Source organism: Schistocerca nitens, chromosome 8, assembly GCF_023898315.1.
Source record: "Schistocerca nitens isolate TAMUIC-IGC-003100 chromosome 8, iqSchNite1.1, whole genome shotgun sequence".
NCBI classification, from domain to species: domain Eukaryota; kingdom Metazoa; phylum Arthropoda; class Insecta; order Orthoptera; family Acrididae; genus Schistocerca; species Schistocerca nitens.
In genome coordinates this window covers 553,078,332-553,098,570 of record NC_064621.1, presented here as the reverse complement: position 1 = coordinate 553,098,570, position 20,239 = coordinate 553,078,332, and the positions used below count along the sequence as shown (strand labels likewise).

Here is a 20,239-nt window from a genome sequence, read left to right as displayed (position 1 = left end):
ATGATAAATTATTGATGACATGATGATGAGATTAGAAAAATGTTTACACACTTTGTAGTGTTCACTATGATGAACTACAACAAATTGAGAAGAAAAGACAATGGCTATAAAGCAAGAAGTTATCCTCAAAGACAATGACACAATGGGTGTGTTAACTTATCTGACCAGTGCATGACAAATTATGAAACTGGAAAATTTCCCCAAAAATATTACATAAAGTAATTTTATCATTAGATAGGCATTGCAACTCTAAATCCATAGTTGATGCACGATAAATTTGATTCTGGAGACTTTATTTCCAAATTCAACTTCTTCTGTAGCACCATATTTCAAATGCTCCCATTCTACTCTTATGTGAACCATTTATTGTCCATGTTTTACTTCCGTACAGGCAACACTTCCGCAAATAACTTCAGAACACACATTTTAACATTTAAATTTATACCTTACTAATGATCCACCCTGGCCTTGCGCGGGTAATATTAAGTATCTATGGCTGGGCTACTAGTCTGGAGTTAGCTGTAAACTGGTTTATGTGCCACAGCATGGAATTACTATTAAAATTCAGAGAACAATGTTAGGTAACTGAATATCCTTGCTTCCAATATAACTTAACCAATTTATGTAGCGCAAGCCTGAAATATTCTCAGCAGGCACGAATATTAACTGTTCCATATTTAACTGGTGTTCAGAGTGACATCTCATGGCTATGACGGTAACTGCAAGCTACTGCACTATTCGGTCTACCCAACCACAATGCCCGTCCCAGTCTACCAGACCACAATGCCAGTTCAATGAGAACTATAGCCAGTTGCCAGCTGCCCATGTGCTGCACCAGTTCAGCCTGGTCTGCCCAGCCACAATGGAGTTCAGCCCAAGTGACGGCCATTTGCTAGCCGTTCAACTACACAGCAGTCCTGTGTAGATTTTGTGGGTAACCTTTTTCTGGATTTCTATTCACATCCCTTAACGTTTAACACTAACTTTGTACCAAAAAATCCGTGCAGATCATGCCGTGGTCTCATACCTACTTGGTGGTGCTGTCGTGTGGCCTTATGTCTATCTTCTGTGCTCACAAACCTTCCTCATAAATGAGTCTATCTGTTAGTGAAAGACATACCAAAATCCCCGCAGTAGTTCCTGAGATTAGCCTTCACATACACACAGAAAAACATGGCAGGGGACTTTAATTTATTATGTATATATGTGGCCAAATTTCTCTCTGTCAGAAACACTTTTCTTGTTATTGCCAGTCCGCATTTTATATCCTCTCTACTTCACTCATTGTCAGTTATTTTGCAGCCCAAATAGTGAACCTCCTCTACTTCTGGTGCCTCATTTCCTAACTTAATTTCCTCCTCATAGCCTGATTAAATTCAACTACATTTCATCATCCTTGTTCTACTTTTTATATTAATCTTATAACCCCATTTGAAAACACTATCTATTCTGTCTATTCTGTTAAACTGTTATCAAAAGTCATTCACTGTCTGTCAGTATTACGTCATCTGCAAACCTCGAAGTTTTTATCCCTTCTTCCTGAACTATAATTCTATTTCCAAATTTCACCTTTGTTTCCTACTTGATCAGTGCACAGATTGAGTAACATAGTAACACTGGGGACAGGCTACAACCCTGTCTCACTCCCTTCTCAACTACTGCCTTCCCATTTTAAGTTCTTGAACACTTAGAATTGCAACCTGGCTTCTGTGCAAATTATAGATGACCTTTTGCTCTCTTGTATTTCATGCCTGGTACCTACAGAATTACAATGAGTGCATTCTAACCAACATTATCGAAAGCGCAAAAGTGATCACAGATGAGCGAAAGGCTATCTACAACTCGTAAAGTAGCTTGACTGATATTACGAAAATGGAAGTGGCACAGAAGTTGAGAAAGAGATGAGACAGGGTTCGAGTGTAACCCCATGTAACTTTACCTGCACAACCAGCAACCAGTATAGGTATCTAAATATGAATACTGACTGGGAGAAGGAATGAAAAGTTTTTCTGATGACATTGTATTTCTGTCAGAGACAGCAAAGAACAAATAATTTCTCCTTTTAATATTATATATATAAATGTTACTGGTGTTTTTCAACTGTCACTGAATGCTGATAATGAACTTCATAAGAGAATCTGTTTACTATGAAGCTCTTGGCAGTATGCTTAACTGATTCAAGAACTGTCTACAAGAAGTTCTGGAGTGGACACCACATAGCATCCATCCTACTCGCTTCTGTGCAACAAACACTTTCTGCTTCAATGAAGAGTTGCCACCGAATATGATGCAGTAAGACATCAGTGAATGAATACAGGTTAAGTAAGCCAGATTTTTTTAAATATTTTCATGTCCAAAGAAAGTTTGCCATACTAATGTCACTGGTCAATGTTGACAGCTTATATCGTATTCTTCAATACTTACAAGAAAAGTATCTTGAACCAGGGATTTAAAAGGAATGTTGATAACTACAATGTGTGGCACAGGAAATACCATTAATGATTTGTAATAGGAGTACAATAATTTTCAATTCATTGCTTATCACATTTGATACTTAAGGATAGAAATAAAGAAAGTATTATGAAAAAGTAAGTTCACACTTACTGTAACTTGAAACTTTGTTGCTGTATTTCCCACTAGGTGGCTGGTAAAGCTCCCTTGGAGATTTATCAGTCTTGGGTTGCTTGGAAGCACTTGAATCTCCACTTGTAAAAGTTATCGGTGTGTGACGTTTCTGTCCAGGTGAAGTACTTTCTTTCTGGGAATTGAAATATTGCTTATTACTCTGAGAACAATATGATAAAATAGGATATTCACAAATCTGCTTTCTGAAGGAGTGTATACCTCATTAAAAATTTACTATCATTTACTCAGATAATTATTGCAAGAACAATAAATGCCTGATTAAATAAGGTTTTAATACTTATCAATATTTGTTTTTAGAGTTACTAGCTTAATATTCACTTACAGCAGCTGATGAATTTGTAGGTTTCCATGAAAGAATTATATCACTCTTATAGCTTGGTGGGCTATGGAACAGATCTTTAATAAGCGTATTTATGTTAGATGTCGTCTTCAAAGCAACAACTTTTATTTTGTTTTCTTCACTCCGCAGATCTTCAGGGCTCTTGCCTTGAAGGGCTTCTCTTAGTTTTTTAATGTAACCTTGGATTCCACGGGCAAAGTACTGTAGCCTGGAAAAGAATACAACAAACTCTGAATTTTCAAAGCATTATAATATCTTAACATTTAACAATGGGGAATAGCACCACTGTTCACTTTCATTGTAAATACTTTTATAACAAACCATAGTAAAAGTGATTTAACATTACAAAACCTACAATTTTTTATGTTCAGTAGCACATTTGAAATTGTTCTGCTTCAGAGTATTAGAAGAATTAACTGACCACTAATAATGAGAAACATTTTCATCACTCAACTCACAGTACTGCTATACAAATTTTGCATTTTGTATTTTCAACTTTTACCACTGGAAATACTTCTGATAGAAAATTTCGCTTTAATTTCTCTCATGATTCCTAACATACATTGCCCAAATGTCAATAGTTTCAGACACAAAATGGTGGTATCAAAACACATTATTGATTTGATGAAATTCCTTATGAATTCTCTCATCATTAAACTCTTCAACCGTTGCCGAGTTCTATAGCTGATCTGTACATAAAATCATAATGTTTTTTGAGTGAATTGTTAGAAAGCAACACTAATTAGTGTGTACAATTTGTCTATGTAAACAGTGCATCATACACTCCTTCATGGAATGAGACAAGGGAGGTGAGTTAACAATGTAATGACCACTTCAACACTTAATACTCTCATTTTTCTGTTAGCCATCAATTCCACAGCTTTTAATTATTTCGAGCTGGTAACAAAGTTGGTGGACATTCATAAAAATTAGCATGACAGAAAATCCTTGGGGAAAAAAAAAGGGGGGGGGGTGTTTCAGTCTAGCCAACCTCCAGTAAAACAGTCAGCAAGATACATCTTTACATTAAGAGCTGTGATCAATACTATACCAAGAAATGTCTTAATCCCTTCTGATTAAACATTTTTCCATGGATGTTACACTGGGTGTTTTGTTATCAGTGTGTGAAAGTGTAGGTTTCACAGGCATACCACTGGATGTGGCATTCTTACAAGGAGATGTCCCCAGTGGTGGGATCAACATTTTGAAACCATTTGTACTTGATGTAGCTTAAGGTCGCAGATACCACAACCTGCAGCAGTTCAATACTATGGTGGGTCCTTATTTGAGATTAATAGATGAAAAAAATTTCAGAATTTTGTGTGATGTTCAACAGCTTTAAAAAAATTGAAAACTATGGACTGGTCGCATAGCATAATGGATAGGGAAGGGGCTCTAATGCAGAAGGTTTTGGTTTGAATCTCATGAGCCGCTTTAAGTTTTCTTAAAATCTTTATTGAAATGACTTTAATCATTACTTTTGTTCAGTTACTTGGTTTACACACAATTTCTTATTTCTACACCTTTGTCACATCATTTCAAAACCATATGAACTTTTTCATTTATTCTAATTTTTTTCTTTACATAATTGTGTTTCTTCTTACAATTCTTTTGAATGTGAATTCAATTATATTTATTTACCTATTATAATATTTAAAAATTTGAAAATGCTGATAATGGTTAAAAAACAAAAGACAGAACAATATTTCTAACCACTGTGCAATTGTGTCAAAAATGTATTTTTCATTACAAAATGCAATTTTTTTTATGGTGACACTACACAAACATTTAAAATGTAAATTCCTGCTGCTCTATGGACAAAATAACACAGATGAAGATTTTAACAAAAGAAGGGATTATAAGTACAATGAAATTCAAGCAAAAGAGGAGAAGAAATGTTGAATACAGTACCATGGATAGAAATACAGGATAATAAAACAAAAGAAATTAAAACAAAATTAATACATAAAATTAATTTAAATCGCATGAACAAAGGTTCCAAGCGGAAAAAGAATGATAGGAAGAAAAATGAGAGCAAATAAAAAAACTGATACAATGATTAAAAAGATGTGACAAAGAAATAGAAATAAAAATCTTACATTTAAACCAATTAGTTGAATAAAAATAATGATCTGTAATGCAACAGGAAATATGATGACAATCTAGATTTCTCCAAGCATTTATTTCAGGATTGATTTCCTTGTTACACAGGTCTCCACAAGCAGCTCTCTCTTATTTGCTTAGTACTGGCTTATCACTGAATTCTTGATATTTACAGAATTGCTTCTCTTATTTCCATAGACATCTTTATTTTCCCTGTATGCTGCATCTATCTTTCCCTCAGTCATGCACGCTTGAATTTGTCCTTCAACCATTCCTGCCTAAGCATTTCGTACTTTGTCATCTCATTTATTAAATGCATGTATTCCCTTTCACCTGTCACCTTGTTGCATTTTTATATTACCTTCTTTCATCAATTAAATTCAATTTCTTCAAAGTTGTTCAAGGATATCTTATTAGGCCTTCTCACTTCTGTGACCCTCTACTGCCTTCACTACTTCATGTCTCAAAGCTACCCATTTGTCTTGTATTGTAGGAGTTTTCAAACTTGAATCGCAGTTCCTAGGGGCGTCTCTGCCTTACGTAGGGATCTAGCTTCTGAGAGCACACTTCTTAATAACATGAAATGACATTTGGAGTCAATTCATAGTAATTTGGTAAACAACCCACAAAAATACTTTTCCTGCAAGTTAATGAAAACAAGAGGACAAAGAAACTTTCACTAAACAAGCTGTGCCTCTTACTAGCTCTTCTTTTATCTTAAAAAGTTGACTACCAAGTAGCAAAGAACAAAAAAACCTCACATCATAGCGGAAGATCTTATTTTACCAGCTGCTCTGGACAAGATGTCTATGATGATAGGTGAGCCAATTGCTAAGCAGCTGGCAAGTGTGCTTTTGTGTAAAAACTCTCTTGGTCATCAAAAACTCTATATGGCTTATGACAGTAATGATCAATCGATTGAAAAACTCACACGTAATGGTGAAGTTGCTGTTCATTTGAATGAATCTACAGACAACTACAATGACACACATCGAATTTGTTACAAGTGGTATTTTTGTGACAACAATATTCGTGAAGAAGATCTTTTCTGCAGGAAAGTAACTCTTGGAACAAAATCAACAGAACTCTCTAAATACTACATTCTTTTATGGTAGAAAATACTAACTGCAGAAATTATGTACGTGTATGTACAGATGGAGACTGTAGTATGATTGGTTGTTACACTGGATTAAAGGCTCTGATTTGTAAAGAGGCTTCTCATGCTACTTGGACACATTTTCTTTTTTATTTATGGAGGCCTGGCATCAAAATGCATGGGCCCTCTCCTTGACGAAGTTCTTAAATTGGTGATCGAAGAGGTAAATTTCATTAAACGTCAACCACTGAAGTCGAGATGTTTTCAACAAATATTTGTTGATACGGAGGCTGCGCACATTTCCCTATTTTATTACAGCAATTCTCACCAGATTTCACGTGTGAATTTCTTGAAATAGGCATCTGGATTCAGACATGAACTTTACTTTTACCTTGTTCCCGAGAAATATTTGAGTTCTGACAAGTTCATAGACAGTGACTGTTATGATGATGACTTATTTTTGTTACATCTTTGAAACATTCAATTAGTTGTGTGTATCACTTTACTTCAAGGTAATGAGGCCAACATTCTACAATTGTCAGGCAAAATTTCACCTTTCTTAAAGAACTTACTATTGTGGAAGAAAAAGTTCGATGATAAAGATAACATTACATTTTCCCTGCTCTTCATGCAGTTTTAGATGACTGACTTTCACTTGAGTGAAGAATTGTAGCCTGTGTTCGTGGACCATTTAAATCCGTGATTACTTTCTGAAATTGTTCCAGAAAAAGTTGATCAATGCAACTAGATTAAAGATTCTTTCAGTACAGACCTTTCATCAACACTTACCACTGACGAATAAGACCAATTTGTTGATATTTCTTCAGATTGCACAATGAAATCAAAATTCATTTTCTCATCACTACCTGAATTTTGGAGCTTGGTGAAGCAACAGTATCCACAAACAGATAACAAGGCATATGGTTTTTGATACCTTCTGCAGCATTTTACTCGTATGAGACAGGTTTTTCAGAACTGGAAGTCATCAACATGAACTACACATCACGAATTAATGTAGAGAAAGAGATGTGAATTGCAATCTCAAATCCTGTGACGAGATTTGAATTACTGATGATGAAGAAGCAAACTCATAATTTCCCATTGATTCCATTGTAACAATATAAAGTAATAACATTACAAGTTGATTACAATGTGTTGTGTCAACATTTAATAAAGAAATAAGTACTCTTATTTATTAGATCACAGCCAGCTCAAGACAGATAACCCATAGTGACAGACCCTTATTTATTGTTTTCAAATCGTAAGTTTATTTAGCCCACATACCAAATCGAACATCATAAGCGAAAGGAGCCATGGGTGTTCAGGTCAGAGGTGGAGCACTCATTAATATGTGATGATGGGGATGTTTACTCTACACCTGAATCATGAGTAGGTTAGCATATTTATTATTATTATTATTATTATTATTATTATTTTGTTAGTGTGACAACATGCGGGTGTGGAATAAGCAAATTTTTGATGCTTGAGACATCACACTTGATTCAGTTCAAACAGATACTGAGGGAGGAGAAGCCAGCGACTCTTCTCTGACCAAATTTCCTACATGTAGTACAGCCATCACACATACACAAAGAATGACCATGCTTCTAGTATTTATGATGCAGAAGATTATTTTGAATCCATTAGTGTACTTTCAACTGAATAATCATCCGGTCGCAATATGTTCAAGCAGGACAAAACAATGTTAGAATATAGGCACCCGTCTTCTCTGCATTTTCATGCACTTGTTTAAAAATGTTTGCTACTTCTATAACACGCCCATCTACCCATTCTGCTTGCAACTTCAGAGGATCTAAAGACATTAAACCCCTTCAAGGCACAATTCCATCATGATACAATACTCAACTTTCTCTGATTTAGAAATTTCATGATCTGTAATGCACTAGTAGTTTTTTTTAGGAAAATACCATTTTGTGATTTTTGTGCTGCACTGAATATAATTCTGGAAATTCCTGTATGGAGCAACACCTAAAATAAAGGAAAGGCAACCACTCATCAATGTGTGGAGTGCAGTAACATTTAACAGAAAACAGTATTTACACTAGCCTTGAAGCACTAGCCATTTTTCCAGCAACCGCACGCACGCACATCTAAATGCAGAGTCCCATGCCTACGGCAGAAAGCTAGTGTGACTGCTGTTTTCTGTTACAAGTTACTGTGTTCTGCACATCAATGTACTGTATGCAAGTGGTTGCCTTTCCCTTATCTCATGTACTAAAGACAATTCTTTAGAGACATAAATATTCTACATTTTCTTAGACATTCCCTCTCCTGTAGATATGATACAAACTTTCAGACAACTGTGTCCTAGTACTTAAACCAGCTTTTATATCAATAGAAGACTGCTGACTTCTGAGCTTCATTTGGGTTACATGTTAAGGTCCACATGGCCACTCAATCCCTTGTGAAGCTGATATTTTGAATTGAAATGCTCTGTATTCAAGTCTAAGAGCAGCATGGGAATCAAGTGTTCATCCAAACAATCCCATTGCCCTGGTTAAGCCCAAAACAATTGATTTGTGATAGTTATACCCTGTAATGGCTGTTTTTGCTACAACAGCCATCTATAAATGTGGTATGTAGCATCCAAGTAGGATGTCATGCTCTTAAGTAACCATTACTGAATGTGAGCACTACTCACTGGATTTACTAGTGTACACAGGGTGAGCCCACAATTTCCCATAACCTTTCACAGGTTGATATGGATTCTATGCTGAACATTTTTATGAATTACTGTCAAATCTCCAGTGGGCTGTTACAAAATATTTGATTTTGCTTGTTGCCTCAATTTCATTTGTAGCTGCAATGGACTGCTAAAAACTGTAAACATATGTTTATATAGAAAATGTTCTATTGGCTCTTGATGCTTCATGTTGACAACATATTTAAATGCTTTATCAGCTCTGCATTCCCAGGTTGGAATCCTGTTTGTGGTAGGACACTGCCCAGCATACAAGAAAAAATAATGAAACTTATAAGATAATGGCAACAACACTGCTACAATATACAGGGTGAGTATAGTTTAACTTAAACTTTCAAAATGCTATAGAAATAACACCACTGGTCAAAATGACATCAAATTGCAATGGAATATTATCGGACAAGGTGGAAAACGTATGGCAGAAAAAAAGAGAGGAAAAAAGTGTGAAATTTGGTCAATAGATGGCACTGTATGTGTCAGAATACATAAATGAAAACACGTGTCATCCACACGACCCATTGAAGTTGGTATAAACACACTGGGTACACAGCTTTTCCTCCATTCGCGTCTGTGAAGTTTGCCAAGACTGTGTCACTGCAGGATCATGCTCTGCTTGTAAAGCTTTATTAGAAGAATGATGACTGTGCACACATCACTCTGCAGAAGTTCCAAACACTGAAGGTTTTGATAAAAGGCATTGGTCCGATGACTGCTGTGGGTCTGGAGAAAATGATTCGGAAATTCGAAAAGATGGGTTCTTTTGGTGTGCAACCTGGTAGAGGGAGGAAACGAACTGATTCAACGTCAGCGGTAGCAGTAGCCACAGCAATGCAGGAGGAGGCGAGTGGTGGTGTGCAAACATGTAGTGCACAGAGAATTGCCCAAGCATTGGACGTACGTGTGAGCATGGTGCGTAAAATCCTATAAAACATCCTTCTTTGCTGTCAATTCAAAATTACCCATGTACACGAGTTGCTTCCTGCTGACTTGCCAGCAAGATAGACCTTTTCTTTAGAATTTCTAGCTCGCGTGGAAGTGGACAATGATTGGCCATGGAAGATTTTGTGGGCATACAAAGCCCACTTCCATCCGACAGGATCTGTCAAGACACAGAATTGTCGAATATGGGCAATGGAAAATCCACACACAAATCAACCAGTACCACTTCATCCTGAAAAGGTCACTTTGTGGTGCGGGTTTACGGCATAATTGATTATAGCGCCATATTTTTTCGAAGAGACAGGTGCTTCTGGTCCTGTTATCTGTACTGTCACTGGTAAGTGCTATGAATGTCTTTTGCACAACCACGTCATTCCAGCTCTCCAACATATGGATGTGTGGATGGGATCCTTTTTATGCAAGATGGTGCAACTCCATAGATTGCAAATCCAATTGAGCAGCTGCTGAAGTGCCATTTCAGAAAAGCTAGAATTATCAGCCACCATTTCCCTGCAGCCTGGCCATCCCGGTCACCGAATCTTAATCCGTGTGACTTCCGGCTGTGGGGCTACCTGAAAGATGCTGTGTTCAATGTTCCGACTGCAAACTTAGCTGCACTGAAGGCATGCACTGTGCAACACATTCTGAACGTGACCCCAGAGACACTTTGATCAGTTGTGGAACATGCTGTTTCTCGATTTCCACTTGTTGCAGGAAACGGTAAACAGCATATTGAACATGTTTTGCGCTAATCACACAGAAATTAATAATCCATTCTGATTTTGATTGCTGCTATGTATGCAGTTTTTGGCCTCAGGACAATTAAAAACCGCTGTAGTTGATACTTTTTATGCAGTTTTTGGCCTTAGGGCAATTAAAAACTGATTTTTCCCATCCAATGTGATATGAGCTTGCCATGGTGGATGGGCTTACGTAGCTAACAGTATCACACCTGTACACCTATGCACACTAAGTAGTACAGTTTGTTTAACCTCACACGTACACCTTACGATTGTTGTATGATTCATTTGTCATTTGTAGTCTACCACTATTAAGTTATGATACAGTGCCAGCTATTGCTACATTTTGTAACTATTTATTTTTCTTCTGCCATATGTTTTCTCCCTTCTCCTATAAAACTCTGTTGCAATTTGATGGCATTTCAAACAGTAGTGTTATTTCTACGGTGGTTTGAAAGTTTAGCTTTAATTATAATCACCCTGAAGAACAGTACATAAAAATGCATGGCTGTTCACAACAGCAGGTGCTTATCATATGATTTTTACTATATGGTTATGTTGTACCTAAACCGAAAATCCTTCAGTCTTTCCAGGTCCTTTGTCAGGTACTCTGGACACTGACGTCCCAAACGATGAAAGCCATACATAAGGCATTCGACATAAGAAAATTCCAGTCGTGGCTGCTCCTGCGTTGACCCTTCAACTTCAGTATCTGGAGGTAACGGCATGTATTCCTTTAAAAAGAAAATTGCAAATTTGATTTTATTTAACTACACGTAATAACAATATAAGTAAAACAATGACAGGCACGTAACATTGAAAATATCCCAAAAGAGAGACATACTAATGAGCAATATAACAGCATTATTATCTTTACTGTTTCAGCTTTTATTAGGAACTTACTTCCAGTTATTACATTGAACACAGCTGCAAAGAAATTTATTGTGGCTAACCAATGTGCAAAAGCTGTATTCCACATAATAAAAGCAACACAAAAAACCAGTTAACAGTACAAGTAAAACCATGCTTAAAAACAAATAGAAAAATACATAGCAAAAGTACAACTTTTGAGTTTACCAAGGATATATTGCAAGATTTGTTTTACAGTCGACTAACAACCACTAAACTGATGATTATGGTGGCATTCAGCGTTTCATGAAGTATGTACTAATGAAAGGTCACTCTCTGATCTTCACTTACCACTAGCCTTTGGAAGACCTTATCAACTTTTGATTCAGCATTTTCTAGAGGTCCACAATGTGTGCACAGTTCAGCAAACAGCTTAAGAATCTCCAGCTGTGAATCTACTCCATCTTCATTTGATACTATCTCACCAAACTGGCGAAGTACTTGCTCGCAGAAGTAAGTAACAAACTTTGACGAGTCAACCTGCGACTATTTTAAAAACAAGAGGTCATCATAAATTTTTCTTTGTAACAAGAAAAACACAGTATAAAATCGGTAAATATACATAAAGTACAAGGGCATGAACAAAAATATGGAAACACCACGAACAGAAAACATTACCATGCCTACTGCATTGTAGGAAAACTACTGGCATTCAAAACTACTTCAAGGAGTCGCAGAATGGATAAATACATGTCCTGTACAGTTTCCAACAGAATCTTATATCTTTTGCGATCACACACCCTTCTCACCCAAGTAGAGCACAAAGGCTCAATAATACTGTGATCTGGCGACTGCAGTGGCCAGGGGAGATGTGATAATTCATCTTTGTGCTCACAAAACCAATCCTGGATGATGTGAACAGTGGTCATGTCATCTTGAAAGGCAGCATCACTATTGGGGAACAAACACTGTACCACGGGTTTGACCTGTTCAGCCAAAATGTTCACATAATCCGTGACAGTAAGGCAATCTTGCACAGTAACCATGGAGCCCAAGGAATACTATGATACAGCTGACCCCAATCATCACTGAACCCCCACCATGTTTCACTCTTGGTAGGTAAATTAGGCCAGAAGATGGAAACTGTTGACCAAGACTCATCCGACCCAATCACATTCTCCCACTGCCATAGTCAAGGCTTCAGTACAATATTTTCCTGTTGCAGGCATTTCCATCACTAAAAATGGTTTCGGAATTACACCACATCCTGCAATTCCCTGCTTATGGAGCTCCTTTTGCTTTGTTTTGGTACAAGAGTATTCATGTGCTCAACATTCAGTTATGTTGTGCCTTTTTCTGCTGCCATCATATTTTTCATCGCTATTGCCTTCAATGACCATCCACAATCATCTCTTAACACATACTTGTCTCTATGTTGTGACTTAGCCAATGTTTTCTGATTTCCCTATAGGCGGTATAAATCTTCAATATGATGCCTCTTGAAATACCAAACACTTCGACTACCTCGGTTAGGGAAGCACCCACCATACGAGTGCCAACAATTTCCCCACATTCAAATTCACTATGCTAAGACATAATGCACTCCCAACTAAACAGAAAACTGATTACGACTGTCATTTGCAATGTATTGAGGACATTGCAAAGGTAGTGGTCATGATCAAATACAACAGCACAACCTTCAAGCTTAGCTAGCACCCGCATATATGTTCAAGCAAGCATTTCTCCCGATGTTTCCTTATTTGTCCAACCTTGTATGTGCTATGTGCAGTCATTGTTAAATATAATTGTGGCTATTGGTTAACAGTCAAGTCTCCTATGCAAATATATTAGCAAGAGCACATACAAAAGTTTCCTAATATTTTCCACATAAGCATTTGAAAGACACAAAACAATGACGAGACTGGACAGTCAAATAGAACGCACTATAACAAAAGAAACCTTTTTGCTACTTGTTACATAATATTTGAAATGCATGATAATAGTGTTCGTCAACAGAATGGTACATCACCAATATCTCAAATCAACTTCTGAATAACTAGTTCTGCTGTATTACATCTTTCAGCATATACTTATAAATATATATATCTAAAAACAAAGATGATGTGACTTACCAAACGAAAGCGCTGGCACGTCGATAGACACACAAACATACACACAAAATTCAAGCTTTCGCAACAAACTGTTGCCTCATCAGGAAAGAGGGAAGGAGAGGGAAAGACGAAAGGATGTGGGTTTTAAGGGAGAGGGTAAGGAGTCATTCCAATCCCGGGAGCGGAAAGACTTACCTTAGGGGGAAAAAAGGACAGGTATACACTCGCATACACACACATATCCATCCACACATTACAGACACAAGCAGACATATTTAAAGTTTGGGCAGAGATGTCAGTCGAGGCGGAAGTGAAGAGGCAAAGATGATGTTGAATGACAGGTGAGGTATGAGTGGCGGCAACTTGAAATTAGCGGAGATTGAGGCCTGGTGGGTAACGGGAAGAGAGGATATATTGAAGAGCAAGTTCCCATCTCCGGAGTTCGGATAGGTTGGTGTTGGTGGGAAGTATCCAGATAACCCGGACGGTGTAACACTGTGCCAAGATGTGCTGGCCGTGCACCAAGGCATGTTTAGCCACAGGGTGATCCTCATTACCAACAAACACTGTCTGCCTGTGTCCATTCATGCGAATGGACAGTTTGTTGCTGGTCATTCCCACATAGAATGCATCACAGTGCAGGCAGGTCAGTTGGTAGATCACGTGGGTGCTTTCACACGTGGCTCTGCCTTTGATCGTGTACACCTTCCGGGTTACAGGACTGGAGTAGGTGGTGGTGGGAGGGTGCATGGGACAGGTTTTACACCGGGGGCGGTTACAAGGGTAGGAGCCAGAGGGTAGGGAAGGTGGTTTGGGGATTTCATAGGGATGAACTAAGAGGTTACGAAGGTTAGGTGGACGGCGGAAAGACACTCTTGGTGGAGTGGGGAGGATTTCATGAAGGATGGATCTCATTTCAGGGCAGGATTTGAGGAAGTCGTATCCCTGCTGGAGAGCCACATTCAGAATCTGATCCAGTCCCGGAAAGTACCCTGTCACAAGTGGGGCACTTTTATGGTTCTTCTGTGGGAGGTTCTGGGTTTGAGAGGATGAGGAAGTGGCTCTGGTTATTTGCTTCTGTACCAGGTCGGGAGGGTAGTTGCGGGATGCGAAAGCTGTTGTCAGGTTGTTGGTGTAATGCTTCAGGGATTCCGGACTGGAGCAGATTCGTTTGCCACGAAGACCTAGGCTGTAGGGAAGGGACCGTTTGATGTGGAATGGATGGCAGCTGTCGTAATGGAGGTACTGTTGCTTGTTGGTGGGTTTGATGTGGACGGACGTGTGAAGCTGGTCATTGGACAGGTGGAGGTCAACATCAAGGAAAGTGGCATGGGATTTGGAGTAGGACCAGGTGAATCTGATGGAACCAAAGGAGTTGAGGTTGGAGAGGAAATTCTGGAGTTCTTCTTCACTGTGAGTCCAGATCATGAAGATGTCATCAATAAATCTGTACCAAACTTTGGGTTGGCAGGCCTGGGTAACCAAGAAGGCTTCCTCTAAGCGACCCATGAATAGGTTGGCGTATGAGGGGGCCATCCTGGTACCCATGGCTGTTCCCTTTAATTGTTGGTATGTCTGGCCTTCAAAAGTGAAGAAGTTGTGGGTCAGGATGAAGCTGGCTAAGGTAATGAGGAAAGAGGTTTTAGGTAGGGTGGCAGGTGATCGGCGTGAAAGGAAGTGCTCCATCGCAGCGAGGCCCTGGACGTGCGGGATATTTGTGTGTAAGGAAGTGGCATCAATGGTTACAAGGATGGTTTCTGGGGGTAACGGATTGGGTATGGATTCCAGGCATTCGAGGAAGTGGTTGGTGTCTTTGATGAAGGATGGGAGACTGCATGTAATGGGTTGAAGGTGTTGATCTACGTAGGCAGAGATACGTTCAGTGGGGGCTTGGTAACCAGCTACAATGGGGCGGCCAGGATGATTGGGTTTGTGAATTTTAGGAAGAAGGTAGAAGGTAGGGGTGCGGGGTGTCGGTGGGGTCAGGAGGTTGATGGAGTCAGGTGAAAGGTTTTGTAGGGGGCCTAAGGTTCTGAGGAAAATTGGAATCCTCAGAACCTTAGGCCCCCTACAAAACCTTTCACCTGACTCCATCAACCTCCTGACCCCACCGACACCCCGCACCCCTACCTTCTACCTTCTTCCTAAAATTCACAAACCCAATCATCCTGGCCGCCCCATTGTAGCTGGTTACCAAGCCCCCACTGAACGTATCTCTGCCTACGTAGATCAACACCTTCAACCCATTACATGCAGTCTCCCATCCTTCATCAAAGACACCAACCACTTCCTCGAATGCCTGGAATCCATACCCAATCCGTTACCCCCAGAAACCATCCTTGTAACCATTGATGCCACTTCCTTACACACAAATATCCCGCACGTCCAGGGCCTCGCTGCGATGGAGCACTTCCTTTCACGCCGATCACCTGCCACCCTACCTAAAACCTCTTTCCTCATTACCTTAGCCAGCTTCATCCTGACCCACAACTTCTTCACTTTTGAAGGCCAGACATACCAACAATTAAAGGGAACAGCCATGGGTACCAGGATGGCCCCCTCATACGCCAACCTATTCATGGGTCGCTTAGAGGAAGCCTTCTTGGTTACCCAGGCCTGCCAACCCAAAGTTTGGTACAGATTTATTGATGACATCTTCATGATCTGGACTCACAGTGAAGAAGAACTCCATAATTTCCTCTCCAACCTCAACTCCTTTGGTTCCATCAGATTCACCTGGTCCTACTCCAAATCCCATGCCACTTTCCTTGATGTTGACCTCCACCTGTCCAATGGCCAGCTTCACACGTCCGTCCACATCAAACCCACCAACAAGCAACAGTACCTCCATTACGACAGCTGCCATCCATTCCACATCAAACGGTCCCTTCCCTACAGCCTAGGTCTTCGTGGCAAACGAATCTGCTCCAGTCCGGAATCCCTGAAGCATTACACCAACAACCTGACAACAGCTTTCGCATCCCGCAACTACCCTCCCGACCTGGTTCAGAAGCAAATAACCAGAGCCACTTCCTCATCCTCTCAAACCCAGAACCTCCCACAGAAGAACCATAAAAGTGCCCCACTTGTGACAGGATACTTTCCGGGACTGGATCAGATTCTGAATGTGGCTCTCCAGCAGGGATACGACTTCCTCAAATCCTGCCCTGAAATGAGATCCATCCTTCATGAAATCCTCCCCACTCCACCATGAGTGTCTTTCCGCCGTCCACCTAACCTTCGTAACCTCTTAGTTCATCCCTATGAAATCCCCAAACCACCTTCCCTACCCTCTGGCTCCTACCCTTGTAACCGCCCCCGGTGTAAAACCTGTCCCATGCACCCTCCCACCACCACCTACTCCAGTCCTGTAACCCGGAAGGTGTACACGATCAAAGGCAGAGCCACGTGTGAAAGCACCCACGTGATCTACCAACTGACCTGCCTGCACTGTGATGCATTCTATGTGGGAATGACCAGCAACAAACTGTCCATTCGCATGAATGGACACAGGCAGACAGTGTTTGTTGGTAATGAGGATCACCCTGTGGCTAAACATGCCTTGGTGCACGGCCAGCACATCTTGGCACAGTGTTACACCGTCCGGGTTATCTGGATACTTCCCACCAACACCAACCTATCCGAACTCCGGAGATGGGAACTTGCTCTTCAATATATCCTCTCTTCCCGTTACCCACCAGGCCTCAATCTCCGCTAATTTCAAGTTGCCGCCACTCATACCTCACCTGTCATTCAACATCATCTTTGCCTCTTCACTTCCGCCTCGACTGACATCTCTGCCCAAACTTTAAATATGTCTGCTTGTGTCTGTAATGTGTGGATGGATATGTGTGTGTATGCGAGTGTATACCTGTCCTTTTTTCCCCCTAAGGTAAGTCTTTCCGCTCCCGGGATTGGAATGACTCCTTACCCTCTCCCTTAAAACCCACATCCTTTCGTCTTTCCCTCTCCTTCCCTCTTTCCTGATGAGGCAACAGTTTGTTGCGTAAGCTTGAATTTTGTGTGTATGTTTGTGTTTGTTTGTGTGTCTATCGACGTGCCAGCGCTTTCGTTTGGTAAGTCACATCATCTTTGTTTTTAGATATATTTTTCCCACGTGTAATGTTTCCCTCTATTAACTTATAAATATATAGTAACACAACATTACAATTCTACTGATTGTCTTGTTTATGGTGGTTACATTAAGTTAATATAAAGAATAATAATTTCAATGAGCCTGTAGCAATGGTGCAGGGGTCTTGCTGCTACAGTGTGTGATACGAGACACTATCTAACTTTCAAAAAATATCACTAACATGAATACTAACATTTGCATAATAGGTGTCTCACTGCATTTAATACCATTATACACAACAGCAAAAATTATGCTAGCATGCTTTCATGATAGGCACATAAGGAATCTAGGGACAGATTCATCTTCCAACGTTGAACGCAATAAACACAAAAGACAAACACTAACACACAGGGTAATTAGACACAAAATCTAGTTAATATTAAAAGGGATCTATGGACAAGACATTATCAAGAGTACTGGCACAAACACGATGCTGTTGGGGAATTATTTGTATTTTAGTGATGAAAAATAATTCCTAAAAAGTGACATCATAACAATCGCAGAACTGGAAAACATAGTAATAATGTATACTTTTGTGAGAGAGCAGACATTCTCTTCTTGTTCAAATAAGACAACATAACTAAATTTGGAAATTACAGAGGCTTGTTGAATGCTGCACATAACTACTAAATCATCTAGAACCATAAATAATGGTTCTAGCTGAGAAACTTCAAGATGATCACAGTGGACTTAGAAAAGGGTATTCGAGTAGTCCCAACATTTTTACAACAAAATAACTCACAGAACCACAAAGAGAATTTGATCTTCAAACACACACTGTTTTCTTAGATTTTAGGAAAGCTTTTGACTGAAGTGGATTATGAGCAAAAATGAGTGACAGTGACAACCAACCACATCTTGTAAGGGCTAATAAAAGCTTATATTGTGAAACAAAAATGGTAATAAATACAAAGGAGAAAAGTATTGATGAAATAAAAATTAGTGAGACAAGCATCATTTTCTCTTATCAACATTCATATTGATGATGCTCTTCAGTATTAGAAATTAGAGAATTTTCCAATAATTAGATGAAATATACTCACATAAGTGCACTATTATTTGCAGATGATGAAATAATACAAGAGAGGGAAGATGATCTCCAGCTAGCAGTACATAAGTTGAAGAAAATACGTATTTAATACAATATTAAAATCTTCTTAGAAAAAATTATTGCTTCAGGGAAATAGGCAAGAGAGACCAAGATAGCAGTAAAGTAATAAACAGCACAGATGTGAGCTTCTTGAGGCAAGTACAGGGCACAGATAGGTGGAAACAACATACAAATAGAGTGAGATGAATGATTATCCCAGAACATTCTGAATTACAAATAGAAAGCAAGGTGGACATAAACTTTGTCATAACAGACGAGGCTGTACATAAGACAAGTATGACCAATCTAGATGTTTCACTGCTTCATTTAATCTTTCCATAATCATTCATCTGCTTCTTATACTGAGTGGAAATGGAAATGAAGTCCCATGCTTCTTAACAGAGTGTAGGGGAACGATGCAGGAGATCCGCACTGCCGTACTAGGCAAGGTCCAAGTGGAGATGGTTTGCTGTTGCCTTCCTCCGACCGTAATGGGGATGGATGGATGAATGATATGATGATGATGATGATGATGATGATGATGATGATGACGACGACATGCAGTCATCTTGGGGCAGGTGAAAATCCCTGACCCCACCAGAAATCAAATCCGGGACTCCGTGCTCGGGAAGCGAGAACGCTACCGCGAGACCACGAGCTGCGGACTGATACAGAGCAATTAACAATTATTACAAATAGTTTGAAATGGAAAAATATATACACCTATCACACTGAAGTCAAAGAGCTGCACTATATTGTTATATAATTTGGGGAAATCTCCCTAACACGCAGTCACTGTCAAGGCAGCCAACATGTAACACAGATTTTCTTGCAAAATCTGCTTTTCTTACTTACTGTCTTTGTCCGTATTAGGGACTGACTAGTGGTAACTCTGCATATCATGCAATTTTATTTTTTGACTAATATGTTGCTGAAAAGCACTGACTTTGACTTCACATTTTACATGAATAATAAAGTAAACAAGTTATTTTTAATGCTGATGATAACTGTAATCAATTACTGAGAAATACCATACAAACAATTGGGTTTATCTGGGAAAAAATTATCTGAAGCTATCCACATTGGTTGTCTACATAAGCACAGTCTACTGGAGTCATGTGCTGTGTAATAATCTCGGTAGAGTTTTCGATTATGAATCTATGAAATGATCATCGAGCATCACAGTTTCCATCTTTAAGTACCAATGTTCAGCAAACGATGTAAATCCATGGGCAGTAGATGAGCATCACAACAAAGACACCTGTAGGTATTATTCAACGTCTACCTCTGTACAACACACACAGTCAATGAGTTCATATCCCATTGTAATTTCACTAAAATGGAACTTGTCTCCCAACAGATGCAGCCACACAAAGAAAGCGAAATTTTTAAATTTTTCTAGATTATTTACTTCACAAAAATAAGTTTCTCTGTATGACATGTTTACTGATAAAACATACTTTCTCTT

The 20,239-nt window shown here is 39.2% G+C and overlaps 1 protein-coding gene across 1 annotated transcript in view; it reads right to left on the bottom strand.

Annotated features, from left to right (window-relative positions):
• LOC126198420 (apoptosis inhibitor 5) overlaps positions 1 to 20,239 on the bottom strand; it is a 90,780-nt gene that overhangs the window by 30,419 nt on the left and 40,122 nt on the right. Inside the window, exons 6-9 of the mRNA XM_049934722.1 lie at positions 11,787 to 11,981; positions 11,151 to 11,320; positions 2,969 to 3,194; positions 2,605 to 2,758 (exon numbers count right to left, since the gene is read on the bottom strand). Coding sequence (XP_049790679.1) covers positions 2,605 to 2,758; positions 2,969 to 3,194; positions 11,151 to 11,320; positions 11,787 to 11,981 — 745 coding nt within the window. The remainder of the gene's footprint in view (positions 1 to 2,604; positions 2,759 to 2,968; positions 3,195 to 11,150; positions 11,321 to 11,786; positions 11,982 to 20,239) is intronic.